General features: G+C 42.2%; 1 protein-coding gene across 1 annotated transcript in view; it reads right to left on the bottom strand.

Moving 5' to 3' along the window:
* tbc1d19 (TBC1 domain family, member 19) overlaps positions 1–14,189 on the bottom strand; it is a 15,618-nt gene extending 1,429 nt beyond the window's left edge. The window contains exons 1-20 of the mRNA XM_030432067.1: positions 13,980–14,189; positions 13,747–13,819; positions 13,599–13,644; positions 11,283–11,358; positions 11,034–11,108; positions 10,650–10,713; positions 9,709–9,755; positions 9,506–9,616; positions 9,262–9,334; positions 8,322–8,360; positions 5,979–6,091; positions 4,616–4,690; positions 4,107–4,169; positions 2,339–2,423; positions 2,106–2,150; positions 1,654–1,686; positions 1,429–1,538; positions 1,256–1,347; positions 500–615; positions 306–376 (exon numbers count right to left, since the gene is read on the bottom strand). Coding sequence (XP_030287927.1) covers positions 306–376; positions 500–615; positions 1,256–1,347; positions 1,429–1,538; positions 1,654–1,686; positions 2,106–2,150; positions 2,339–2,423; positions 4,107–4,169; positions 4,616–4,690; positions 5,979–6,091; positions 8,322–8,360; positions 9,262–9,334; positions 9,506–9,616; positions 9,709–9,755; positions 10,650–10,713; positions 11,034–11,108; positions 11,283–11,358; positions 13,599–13,644; positions 13,747–13,819; positions 13,980–14,147 — 1,575 coding nt within the window. The 5' untranslated portion in view covers positions 14,148–14,189. The remainder of the gene's footprint in view (positions 1–305; positions 377–499; positions 616–1,255; positions 1,348–1,428; positions 1,539–1,653; positions 1,687–2,105; positions 2,151–2,338; positions 2,424–4,106; positions 4,170–4,615; positions 4,691–5,978; positions 6,092–8,321; positions 8,361–9,261; positions 9,335–9,505; positions 9,617–9,708; positions 9,756–10,649; positions 10,714–11,033; positions 11,109–11,282; positions 11,359–13,598; positions 13,645–13,746; positions 13,820–13,979) is intronic.
* Between the last annotated feature and the right edge of the window lie 331 nt (positions 14,190–14,520).

Here is a 14,520-nt window from a genome sequence, read left to right as displayed (position 1 = left end):
TCTGCACCCGTCTAGCTGCAGAACAAGGAACAGCAGCTCTGATGGGACATGGCGGTAGAGGACTTGGGGAGTGTTGTGGGGCGGGGTAAAGAGGGTGAGAGTTCTTCTTAAGTGTCCAGCAAGCCGTTTTTTTCAGACATGTGCACGCAGAAGACTGGGTTACTGGTACTGGCTGCTCATCAACAGCTATTTACAGCCTTCCAGGAGTATGTGAGGGGTACAGGCAGAGGACTGGCATTAGAATGTCAGACACACACACACACACATACACACACACACGCAAATATAAAGTGAGACAGACGTACCTCAGCTGAGGCCAGTGACGTCACCTCCATCAGGTTCTCGGCCCGGAAGGCAAACACAGCTGCCGCTAGGACTGGAGGAGGAGGGGGGTGTTAAGAGAGTGACGGACAATTAATAGAGGAAAAAGTGAAGGATGGCATGGCATGTGGGGAGAGAAGAGATTGGAATAAGAGAGAGAAAAGTGGCTGTCTCTTACCCGCAACTACCTCCAGGGAGTCGTATCCCAGGATTCGGTCCCAGAGGAGAAGCAGCTGGTCGGTGGACAGATAGCCGGAAAAGGCTCGCACCATCCACTTAAAGGCGATACGCAACCTGGGGACAAAAAACATCTGTTTGTGTTCGACTCATTAAAGGAGAGCTGCCAGAGCGTGAGATCTACAATGATGAAAAATAATACTCTGAGAACTTTTAAATAGCCACAGATGTGTTTCACTTTCTTGATTAGGAAACTGTAATCCAGGAATTCACCACAAGATGGCAGTAGCACATAGCAAAAATAAGATGTGTGCCTGTGTGAAGTGTTCACATGATTCTTACACTGTATTAGGCAGAAATATATAGATGTAGAAATGCTTTAGTTTTAATGATGTGAATAGAAATGGAAAGAAAAGCTGTGTCAAAAGTAAGAAAAAGCCTCTTTAACGGCTCCTTTATTTAAAATATGACTTCTTTAGACCTGGACCAGGACAAACACATGTGCAGGAAGAACGAGTCATTCAGGATCGCAGGTTTATGTAGTTTCACTTCCTCTGTAGACTCCATTCAATCATACTGTTTTTGTAGCAAAATATTTCCTGAGCAGGATTTGTTTGCGTGTGACAGCACGTTCAACATCTCACGATGCAATTTTGCGCTCTTTTAGGTCTGTAATTCCATAGTTTTTGGTATAGCGCCTTACTTGTGAGATGCACAGGACCCCAAAGAGAAGGGGATGAAGGCGGTGCGTACTCACGGCTGCGCCCCGATCTGTCGGAGATGGTAGAAGAGCTGCGGCAGGTGGGTCTGGAGCAGCCGCTCAAACTGCAGGCACAAAGACACGATCCCCTGCAGGAAGCACATGTGCATGAGATGTACAGACGTAAACACACAAACAAAGCGGTCGCATACAAAAACCAGGCAGCTCACCGAGGGAGAGGAGGAGATGGAGTGCAATCTGAAGAAGTAGCGGATGTACATTTCCCTGAAAACGCTGTACAGCTTGGACGGCTCGTTGTACAAGAAACACAAAGGTGCCACTGTGGGACAAAAACACACACACGCACACACGCAATGTTATCTCTTGCTCTTGCAGGGTTCCTTCTACAAGTTTAGCGTGAGAACTGAAGGTTAACAGGTGCAAAACGAACTCACCATACATTGAAAATCCGTGAAAGGGGATCACACCTGCTTAAACAAGTTAATACGCATGAATATTTATTAGACATAAGCAACAGTGAAGCAGTTTTTGTTTTCAGACAAAATGCTTTACAGGGGCAATATGTAGTTTTGGAGAAGAAACTCAAAAACAGCATTTGGTTGATGATACAAAATTTAGAAATATTTATGTTTCCCAAAACTGCATAAACAAGCTGTTCCCAGTGGAAAATAAGGCCCCAAGAACAATGTTAGAAGCAAGAAAGGTGGCAGGATACACCACATAAAAACAGAGAATGTGAAATTAGTTTGTTTAAATACGTTTGAAAATAAAGAGAGTTTGCTTATTTAGTTTGTTTAGGCATAAGAAAATCTGATCAAAATATCTTCCCCAAATCTACATAATGCTCTTTTAAAATATAAAATGTCATGTGAATGTGAGGGCTCACCGTTGGGAGGATAAACAACAGCACACTCCTCTTCTCCGACCTTCCCTGTTGAACACACACACACACACATCAGCAGCCAAGAATAACAGCATCTTGGGTGTGCGAGTCCTAATTGCTAGTGTCATCTATGAATGTGTGCAGACTTGTTGTGTAAGGTCATCTGAGTGAAGTGGCACTCTGGTTCATGTGATGACTGGGTGTGTGCGCCCTTGTTGAAGTGGACATCGGCTCACCTTGGATGTAGGATTTGGGCGGAGTGGCGCTGTTGTATTTGAAGTGATCCAAGACGGCCGTGTCGCGAGAGAAACACAGCAACACCTGGGAACACACACGCACATTCATCTGGATAAACTAGAGATAGGTGTAACTGAAATTGGATTCAATTTGCAGTTTACAGATGCTCAACTGTTGTGATATTGTGATTGTATCCAATGGAGACCGTGATTAATGCACTTTTTCTTCTATTTCCCCGGATCCGGTGATGACCTTGAGCTGCAGTTCTTCCTCTTGAGCAAGAATTCTATTATGCAGCCCACCTGGAGCTAACATCCAGGATGTACTGAAGCAGACGGTAACTGAGCCTTGAGTGGCTTCTTGTTTCACAAAATGACTGTATAAGTAGGAGCTCTTTCCATCACAGTCCCATTTCTGTGCCTTTTTGAGGACAGATTTCATTTCCTATAGGCCACTTCAGATGAATTACATCGGGTGGAAAACTAATCTGTTAGGGCAAAAATGAGACCAGCAGCCGTTTGTTCAAGACTACAAGTGGATTTCAGTATGTATCGACACTGTATTCTGTGTGACCTTTAAGTGTACCTGCTTCATATCTCTATAGACTATTAGAAAGAGATGAAAGAAAGTAGATAAATTTAGTCTTTTGCCCGGACCAGAAAGGCATTTTACTTCGTATTAACTCTGTGTGACTTAAGAGCAGTGCAGTTTTTTATTATTTATTTTATATTATAATAAAGACAATTCTTTGTTTTCTTGTAAAGAAAGGTGGAATAAAGAACAAAAACTAAACCCCATCTATATGGGCCGAGTATTCCACAATCAGTGCGTCTCACGATGTGACTCCTCTTCTAACATTTACCAGGAATTACATGTGAAAAACTCAAACAGCACAACGCTCACCCCACAGCGGGCGGATTCTTTCACTGCCTGGTAGTGAGTTTACCAGCGGCCAATATTGACGGTGATACTGCAGCTTTGTTCGTGTTACGCCTGTGTACTCATCGGCTAGCCACCGGGGAGCATGACATGTTAACAGCTGCTGAATAAACCTGTTGCCAAGTGTATACGCAGGTTTATCAGCTGAGCGCAAAAGGCAAACAGAGAAGTGACTACCAGAGAATAATAACAACTCATATCCTTGTCCGTGCAACTGTAAAGGAAAGCGGAATGTTGTCATACAGTAACTGTTCTCACATGAGAGTGAACTGATGAGTTTGAGTCTTTGAGGAAGTCAGAAGAATTCTTCCTCTTAATTTTGAACAATCAGCGATTGTATTTTGTATTTGTAGGCATCTACATAACTGATTGCCAGAGCTGCGGCCATTAGTCAATTGATCAATTAGTCGACTGAAAGAAAATTAATCACCAACTATTTTGATTATCGATTAATAGTTTGATTCGTTTTTCAAGCAAAAATGCCAAATACTTGCTGGTTTCAACTTCTTAAATGAAAGAATTTGCTGTTTTTCTTTGTCATTTATGACAGTAAATGAAGAGTCTTTGGGTTTTGAACTGTAAAAAGAAACAACATGAAGTTGCCACTTTTCTCTGGAAAACTGAGGATTAGGCAACATATCAAGCCAAATGTGATAACAGGTTTAGGGAGGTTTGCTTACATTTTCCTGCCACTTTCAATAAATTCAAATCTAACCACACCTAGGTTGTGCTTAATCTTTATAAACAATAACTGAGTATCTGTTTTTGTCCCGAACTCTGCTTATAATTGTTGCTCATTTAGTCATGGATATATAGGGTTGATCCTACCTGGTAGAGGAAATCCTCAAACACGAAGTAGTAGTCATCATTGCTGGCGGTGAGCTTCACATCCTGGAGAGCAGGGGAAAAAATCCATGGGAAAGGTACAGTAAATGTTACAGCTATGTTTCCAGATAACTTTAGTATCAAGGTTTATGTGAAGCAGGACAAATGTTTTGCTGATGGGAGTCCTCAGTTTACCAGAAAACCAAAAAAATAAATAAATAAATAAAATTCAAGGACTCGCAGACTCACAGACAGAAACAGAAACAGAGAAAGGCTTGAATGTGGTTAAGAAAATATCAAAAGGACTTACATTTCTATTCTGTGCGAAATATATAAATTCAGGCACTTATGTCTATTTTCAAAAGCTTTCAAAGTCTTGATATTGTCCCCTAAAAAGTCGCCAACTTTTAAAGATTTCAAGGATTAGTGGGAATGCTGGTATTTGTTTTATAACTCACTGGTCCATCTTGGCTATGCTGCTTCATAAACAGTGGCGGTGTAGAGGAGCGTACCTTATAGATGAGGTTGTCCACCAGCAGGTCATGTTGGATGACTCCAGCCGTGAGCTGTTCATAATGCATCACGTCCTGAAACCGCAGAGAATCCAACGTAAACAGTATGTGTGGTCTTGTTTATACATTAAATTGCCGACAAAATGTTTGTTTATGACTTGCTATTAATCCTAAAATGCAAGTTCCAGTAATAAATGTGATAGGTAAAATATCCCCCTTTACAAATGCTGCTAAATCGACTTTACGTGCTCTGACAGCGCTGACAGGAGGATTACACCAAACCTAAAGGATGGCTATTATGTTTCCGACCACATGGTTAAACTCAAATGCGCCTCCGGTTTGAGACGGCTTATCATAAATGAGCCGAAGAACAGGCGAGAGGGTGGACGGAGCGATAAAAATGTCTCGTGTGGCGGCTGTGAAGCGCCTTGGCAGTGATCAGCGTTGCGGAAGGATGTGAGGAGAACAGAAACAGAGATACTCATTTTGACAGCTGAGGTAGAACATTGAAACGGTCACGGTGATGTGGACGGCATCAGTGGAGGAGACTTAAAACAGGTCCTGCTGAAATTCATCATATATCTTGGACATTAGGGTTGACGATTGCTGCAATTGTAAAGAAAGATCTACCTTTTATGCGGCAAGATGACACTCAAAGTAAGGTATTCTGTGACCAAAGGATTATTTCATTCAGAGAGTATTTAGCAGTGAGCATGTTATGTAATTTAGCACGAATCTGAACAAAGACTGAGACAATGCACATACTGTCCTGCACCAACTCTGACTGTTTAATGTGTTTGCCCTTGCGCCATCCAGAGCGCATGCGAACACTCTCCAGGCCTCAGTCAGATCCCCGTAACTCTCCCTCAGAAATCAATCTTCCCATCACAAGCATTGTTTTATCGACTTGGCCTCAGCCGGGGACTCTGGACTGAAGCGTTTACACAGCGCTTTGCCACACAGGCGGGCGGCTGCTCTGTTTGGGCTAACTGAGCTGAATCACCAGCATTTGATTATCTTTGCATTTGTACACACGGGACAAGCCGCAGTGAGCTGAGATAAACAATCCGGGGGCTAATACGCAGATTACATAGAGGCTGTGGGTCAGTTGGTGTCCCATATGTTGGTTTTTACTGTACAATGTAAAACCCAATCATACAAACGAACAATGCAGTCAGAATTCTCCACTGAAACAAAAACATACCCGGCTGCTAACTGTGAAAATGACTGCAGCCTCGTAGTAAACATACAGTTTGGGAATCACTGCAGCTGTGTGTGCAGCCGCTGGCTGCTTCATGACACTTACAGCCATCGCAAGCATGTAAAGCAGCTGTGCGTTTGTGCTTGTGTGTGCATATAGTACCTGTGGCTGGTTAGTAGAGTTAAGGATGAGGGCCCAGAGGTCTGCTCGGAGCCCGGTGGGACAGCCCTGCCTGCTGTACTGCTGCGCTGCTGCACTGTCCTGCTCCACAACCACTGGACATAGAGGAGACAAAACAGTTAGAGGGGAAAAAGATGAAAGCAGTGAATGAGACGTAAAGGCAGGAAGGAGCTGGAGCTAGGATTAGCTTAGCTTAGCATAATGACTGGAAGCAGAGGGGAACAGCTAGCATGGCTCTATGTGAAGGGTAGCAAAGAAGAAACCACCAGACAATTTCTCAGTTACTTTGTGGAGTCTCTGTTGCTTGCCTCGCAACCTCACCGTGGGACTCCAAGACGTCATGCCAAGAAATACCCTGGCACAAACTTCACCTTGTAAAAACCACCACTTGTGCAAACAAATGAGACATATCATATTAATCAGTGAGCTTTACAGCCGCTGCTGGGTGGATTCTCCACCTTTGAACCAAGCCAGGCTAGCGGTGTCCCCCTGTGATCAGTCATTATGCTACATTAGGCTAACTATCTTCTGCCCGTAAAAACTCACTGGATTCTTCTTGCCAGTTCCTGCCATATCCAGTTTTCCAGTACATTTTAAAAGGTCCAGTCTGCAGGATTTATTGGCATCTAGAAGTGAGGACCTAGCGTCTTTCGTCTCACTCTCGTTTCCCACACGGTTTTTAGTGAATATTCTAGTGATTATTAAGTAATGAAATCATTATAAATATCTTATACAATTTCTTCCCCTCAATCCCCCCTACAAGCTACACAGTCAAACTTTAAAGTTAGAGTTTGACCACATTCTTCCTCTTATACATAGAAAGCTTCATTCATATTCAGTAAAACACATCGTTGTACAATTCAATACACAGACAGGTTTTACCATTAGCTAACAGTGGCTAATGCAAAAAAAAAAAAGGTAAATTTTGTAGTTATGACTCTATTTGTGCTGCTGCCCTAGAGCATTTTAAAATTCTGCATTATCCAATTGTTTTCACTTGTGTAGTCTCACTTTGAAGGTAAACTACAAAGCTAAAAAAACAAAAGACTGGAGGAACACAGAATACGTTAAAACCTGAACTTTGCTTTGCAGAGCAAGAATGCATCCGACCAACAGAATCAACAGAAATGGCAAGAATGACATAATATGTACAAACAGCGGAGTCATCCAAAATGGGACGGAGCCAACTGGATCAGCTGAGAAAATGAACACCTGCACGACAACAAGCAAGGCGGTACAGTTCTTAAACTGGTCAGGTTTGTTTCTTTTTCCCTAGAAAACTTGGAAAGCGTGACCTCCATTAGAACTAAACTAAAACATCCTTCAATGGGGACTACAAATATGTCTATTAAAAATCTAAGAGAGCGGGTGAGTCGCAGCATAACATCAATGCTGAAATGTACACACAGGTTCACGATTTCAATCTACCCCTTCAGAAACCTTATAAACATTAAAAAAATTATAACACAGACGTTCCCATAATGGTTAATTATTACATAACTGCCCTAACACTCAACAATCTCTCCCACATGTCCACTCTACGCTAAATCTCTGTTGTGACAGTAGCCAAAAACACACAGCCCTTGACATAAGGTGCTGGCCAGTCATAACATAAACGAACACACTCCTCGGCTCTTAAATTTCCTATTTGAGTGCACTTAACACTTGGCCTGGAATACAACTCGCAGCTCGGCAGCCAACCGGGGGTGAAATAGTGGACCACGCTCTTGTGGCTGTGTATATAAAATCGAGTTTGTGTTTTTAAGCTTCTTGTCGATTGATGTCTGATTGGTGTCCATTATAAGGTCGGTGTTTACGCTGGGTTCATAGCAGAGCAGTGAGACAAGAGTTAAAGTGTGTCACAGGCCGATTAAGGCACCTGAAAGCGCGGAGGGAGGGATTTACTAATATGCGGCCAGTGAGTGATTGTTACAACTCGATATATGATTAAATGCATCTTCAGAACGTCTTTTTACTTTTTATAGCCGTGTCTATAATAAGTATTTGTACCTATCTTTCAGGTTTTTTTTCTTTAAAGAAGTGATGGATACGGCTTGATTTTTTTTTCATACTTAACCCCAGAGAGACTCTTAAAGTATAAATAAATCAAAATCTTTAATGGTCTAAATTAAGCACAATATATAAACTCAGAATCACGTAACACAGAAAGACAGAAGTTAATATCAGGTTAAAGAGAGTCAATACTGATGAAATCCATGTTGCGTTGGGTGCTTGGGCCTTACTTAATTCTATTCAAGTAAATGATTACGAAAACAAACAAACAAAAAAATTCACAGACAGCAATTAAACAATAATAACACTCACCTTTTTTCCCGATTTGAACATACTCGTTTTCAAACAAGTCTGCATAGGGAACAGAAAAAAAGAACAAAACCGATGCATCAATGATCATCTGGTAGTGGCTCGGTCTTTCAAGCTAATGCTATCAGTTTGATTTACAAACACAGAGACTGTGGATATGATTCTATTTCAAGCCTGAACACCAGACTGTAACAATGTCAATATCTGGACTTAACAGAGATACAGTTTGAGAAAACCCAGACAGCCATGAGTCACAGGAGAGAAACACAGGCTGATACGAGGGCCAGAGTGTTATACACACCGTTTAACCCCGCTGTTCATTCAGTAAACACATTGATCACAGAGTACTTCTGATTCATTACTGTCAAAACAAAAGGTTGGTTTTATTAGCTTTGAATGGTGCCCAGCTCATCGTTTCCCCCCCGTTTCCAGTTTGGGTGTTCAAGGAGAATCCCGGGGCCTATGTTTCCATATTTTGGTGTGTAAAAGACTAGCTAGGTACAAAATGTTTTAGAAACAGTCCAGAAGATCACCTAAGCCAGCAGCCATTCTATTTCTGTAGGATATTTTTGATAATGTTGTCAGGTCTTTATAACAACAATCGCAACCTGTCAGTGGCAGAAACCTTTGCCCCAAAGGATTACACTGCAGCCATTAAAGCCCATGCTGTGGCTGCAGGCTGAGGCGATCTACTGGACCATTTCCAAAACTATATGTACCTATTAATCACTCACACCCCAAAATATGTAAACATAAGGCCTAGGTTTAAAAATACCAGAATTCGCCTTTAAGCTAAGGTAATCAGTCTCTAACTAAAGCTACACATTAATCGTACAGACGTGAGAGTGGTATCAATCATCTGATTCTAACTCTTGGGAAAGAAAACAAAGGGTCAAACAAAAGTCAAACTATTCCTTCCACTAAGATGGCTCTTTTCGTATACCTGGATGGATGTGTGCATGGTCATCAATCCCCAACTGGCCCGTGGTCAGATTCAGCTCTGAGTAAGCCCGTCTCTGTGAGGTTAACACAAAAAAACACCACAAGATATTCAGAGTTTGATATCCATCTATTGCGCATTTCCTGAAGCAGCTCAACAGGGTGTACTTTAAATGCATTGAGGTCAGTAATGGACGAAACACTTGCAGAAAGAAACACACACATGAGCAGTCGCAATGGCTCCCTACCAGCTGTGGGATGTCCCTGACATTAAGGGGAACCTGGATGAGACCCCAGTGGCTCCTGACGCTGACGTCCTCGCTGCTGTCGTGATTGGGGTTCCGCAGGCTGATTAACACCTGCGTAGAGAGCAATAACGCAGGATAGTGAGATACATTTACCTCACTTAATCTACTAACCGTAAACTTTGATGTCCAAGAGCTATGCTCACCTCCAGAAAGTCTTTGGGAGCGTAGACAGGCCTAAAGCGACTTAAATCTGCAGAGATACAAAAACGTTCATGTATCTGAGTTGATACTTATTAAAGCACATTTCTTAAGTGGTTCCTCCAGCTGCTACATGTACACTATGTTTACATATGCAATTTCAAAACAGATTTAACAGCTGGAAAACCTAGACTACACAAATGAATCCAACCATACAGTCAATCTCATCAACTTGAACTTGAATACACTTCATCTGTGACGCAGCCGGAGTTGGCCCCTTCTGCGAAAGTCAAAAAAGACCAGCAAAAGGCTTCAAGTGGGACTTCATCCACCGCCTTTATGACGCGGCAGTAAATTCAAGTGCGGTGTCATCCGCAGAACGAGGGCACATTAAGGTTTTGGACAGAAGGAGGGGTGCTGCTCGTTATCGCAGCTCTGTCGTAGGAGCCTGGACAGCTTCTATACTCGCAGTCCAAAGTGTTTATAGCCGGGGGACGGCACATCCTAAATGTTAGTGTACGCCACTGAGCTGTGATAGCATTGTTAGGACACAGGATTCTTTGTCAATGTACTACCGAATGTACTGAAATGGCTAAGGTTTTCAAGGCGAAGCATGTGATACGATAGAGAGTAGATATCTTCAAAAATGAAATACGAATATTCTGGATGCATTCCTCTTCAAAATGTACTTTAAACATACGTTTGAGTCTGGAAAATACACTAAATACTAGTCAGATGTTGCCCAGTCAAACTCTTAAGTCCCTAAGAGAGCCTCCCCTGGATAAATACCAGTTTAAAAAACAAACATGGAAGTGGTAGATCTGAATCAGAGATGTGTTAATACGCCAGCGTCTGAAAGATGCACCTGCGTTCACACACATCAACAGTAATCTTTCATAAAAGGCAGACCGCTTGGGGGCCAAACCCCTGGGTAATGTCTCCAGACCTGGTTCATCAGTGCCCATCTCGTTCCATTTGTTGGTGAGCTCCTTCTGCTCCACTGCGGGCCTCTGCGGAGCGGGGGCCGAAAAGAGAGAGACGACTTCAACAAGGCATACGGCTAAAACAGGAGCAATCTTGAAAATGTCAAATCGGAAAATAAGGTTCTTTGGTCATAAATTTGAATTGTGCACACAAATAAACAGACTCTGAACAGCAGTGCCTGTTTAATATCAGTGTACAGCTCCAGAATCATTGCTGAACTAGCCCTCGGCTATTGTTAAACCTAACCACGATGAAAATACGATGCACTGCACTCAAAGAGAAGCTAGAATGTGAATAGCTGTTGTAATTATGCTACGTTAGCTGTGACTGACAATATTTTAGCTACCATGCGAGCCAGAGGCACTTCAAGCTCTGTACTCATGCTGTTCAGGCTTTTGAGGACGCGCTTTTCCCAGCTGGCCTGTGTAAGAGAGCACACACACAAACAAACACACACAGGCAGAAAGATTTGGGCTTCAGATACCTTGTTTCGAATACGTCTACGACTTTGAATTTGGCAGGCAAAACAAAAAGAGTCACAGAGGTAGAAGAAGAACAAGTGAGGGGTGATGAAGATGAAAGTGGACAGACTGACCTGTGCCTTGCGCATGTAGGCCAGCGGCTCTTTGAGATGCTCTGGAGGAGCCGCGGGATGGCTCGGGGGCAGCTGGCTAGAATAAGCAAACACAAGAGCAGAGGGGCAGTGCAACACATGAAGGTTGATCAAGTAAATACAGCAAAAAAAAAAAAAAACCTGCTGTGTTTTGACAAAAAGACTGACAGCTTTGAGGGACTGAAGCCACTATGAACACAAACAACACATCGCTCAGAGAGGACCGCGTTCAAGTGCTTGAGAGAAGTGAGCTGTCAAACAAAAGAGCTAATAAAATGTTGAGATTTTTCTTACAAACAGGCCGTGCGCACGGAGCCCAGATGAGTCAGAGCAATCGTCTCGCGTCTTTTCCCCTCGCGCTCATACTGAATGACTCAAGGTCTCAGTGCGTTAAACAACATTCGACCTAATCTAAACACCTATAAGAGCACATAGGGCTGACTAATGGCCGAGGAGGCATCAGTCGATGTTATATGTCGTCCTTTAAAAGCACAACATTAAGTGTCCCATGTTTCGGTGTGGTGAGCCCTGAGAGAGAGAGAGAGAGAGAGAGAGAGAGAGAGAGAGAGAGAGAGAGAGAGAGAGAGAGAGAGAGAGAGAGAGAGAGAGAGAGCGAGGAGGGGATGTTACCCTCAAAGGTAAGAGAGGACACTTATCACAGCTATTTATTGACATTCAGAGAGTTCTCAACTTACTTAGCCGATTGGTTCGTAAAGAGACCGAAAAGGGAACTTACATCCTGATATTATCGGCTGATATACAGATTTATCAGCATCACGGTATGTGCTGCCCAGTTTGGCTGAATTCTTTTTAGACATTTTAATGCAGAAAAAAAAGATGCTTAGAGTAATTTATAATGATTCAATTCCCACTTAAGTTTACTGTGTCAGTGCACTGCTGTCACTTTAGACGATAACATTTATTGTTCAACTTAAACATCCTGCTTCAGTTGAATTTTCTTTGCCGTAAGTGTTTGATAACCCCATTTCAACGATATTGGTGGCCAATAATACTGACAGGAGGGACGAAATTAAGGCATATACCACATTTACAACGGCACGTTTACGCCATCATAAGCTTTATCCTAATTCTTACAAACAAGTCCTCAGCCTTTGTAAACAAGTGTGTGCAAATAATTAATATTTCTTTATCAAGAAAATATGACAATGCTTTACCTCAATACATATAAACCGTATTTGAATGAATAAGGGAGTATCTTGGGTGTAATTCCGCATAATCAACTTTGGAAGCACCTGCCTATCACTCAGAGGCTCTGAAAGCTCTTGAGATGAGTGTATGTAAATGTATGTAAGCTGGTTTTTCTTTTCTATTTGTGTTAAGACAAAGGCTGCACAATTAATCACGTTTTTTTTCAAAGCGCAATATGGACAACTGCAGTATCCAAATCGCAGAAGCTGCAATTTTGGGGGGAAAGGTCAAATGTGTGACAAAACATCATTATAATGAAGCAGTGCATTGCTGCAGAGAGGCCCTGGCCTTAAGATCTTCAACTCTAGACGTAAGGAAATATGTTTTTCTAGTACAGAGACCCTGACAAGTATCATCTTATTGTGATTTTAAAAGTTTTTGTCAGTGGATACGGAAATGGTGATGCAAAAATGATTACCACTCCTCGTGCCACATGTTACTGTCACAACATGTGTCCAAATAACTGAATACGGTGCTTTACCATATTATGCAGAGCTGATTTAGACTTAGAAATAATAAAAGGAGCAAGAGGATAAGTATTTAGTGTTGATGAGGGGGCGGAGAGCTCTGTGCTGCCAAGTGGGTGACAGCATCTGTTACATCTGTGGGCAGTTAAGTGTCAAACAGATGAATCTTTACGCCACTCTTCTTACGTGCTTGCACAACTTAATGATTCAGGCTACAAGCCTGGGTGTGTTTTTGAATGAAAATGACCAATATCCTGCGGTGCTTAAATGATGTGACCTGAAATGTCACATCATTTAAACCCACCAGCCAAAATGCATTAAGGTTCATGTTCAGGCGTGTCCATTGACTTGCTCAAGGTTCAGTCCATTTGCATCATATCTAGTATGCTTGCCACTCCAGTAAAGGACAACTTACACATTTTCTGAGATTTATATCTGCCGTAAGCTTCTCTTTCTCTCCTACTGTGGCTGGAAATTTCGCTTAAAATCCTGAGTGTGTTTACAGATTTGGACAATGCAAATTAAATGAATATTGAGAATTTAAAGCATCATTTGTACACATGTCTGTTCACTTTTTTTTTTTTAATTCATGCTAGTGTTTCACGAATGTAATGTAACTTACACATGCAGCTCTCTGTACACTGCATTCTGTAGCTTTCTTTCCCAGCCTGAAAAACATTAAAAGAAAATTAATACATCATTTTTATTACAACCGGAAGTGAGCAGTGCCAGTGTGCGTGGGTTACAGAAGCTGTAAATGTTGTGCCCACCTGATGTTTTGAGAAAACTGCGCACGTCCTCTTTGAGGGACTCCAATTTTATCTCAGGTTGATGTAAACACTCCTAAATAACACGTGGGAAGAACACAAATAAAGCTGTTATAGTTTAAAGTTTGAGATAAAAGCAATAAAAAAACAAACAAACTGGAAGTAGGAATTCAACTCTGAGATTGACAGCAACCTGCATCCGCATCGTTAGCCACATGCTAGCTACCTGTACTCACTTTGGCTTGTCTCTCTATCTGAGAGTGTAAATGGCTTCCTTTCAGCCGCTGGACGATTTGAGCGATGGTCAGAGACAACTCGGTGCCCTCGTCCATCCTCCCTGTCAGTTTGGCGTTTAGCTCTGCGTCTGGAACGGCACAGTTTGATGTTTTGTACGCTAGTAGCATCCGGCGATGCGGCAGCCGCCCCCTGCAGAGGTTACTTAGCAACTGAGGACGGAGGGTAAGCGTGCGTGCAGGGGGGGAAACAAGAGCCGGAGACTTTTGGTTCCGAGGAGAAAATCTGTTCCGAGGGTACACCAGAGCAACATGAAAGGGTAACAAATTCAGATTTATTTTTGTCTTTTTGTATGGTGTGTTTTTATTGCCACAAGTTATGTATTACAAGTTAGTAATTTACACATTCATCACATTTTAAGCCGTCTTGACGCATGAAAAATATCAGGAGGGGTTGTAACTAAGTAGACATGTACTCAAGTATTGCACTTAAAGATGTACTGTGTAGTTTTGGGAAACACATTTTACCAGATGAATAAATACT

Source organism: Sparus aurata, chromosome 10 (genome assembly GCF_900880675.1).
Source record: "Sparus aurata chromosome 10, fSpaAur1.1, whole genome shotgun sequence".
NCBI classification, from domain to species: domain Eukaryota; kingdom Metazoa; phylum Chordata; class Actinopteri; order Spariformes; family Sparidae; genus Sparus; species Sparus aurata.
Note: the sequence above shows the minus strand (reverse complement) of the source record. Positions and strands in the feature narration are given on the sequence as shown.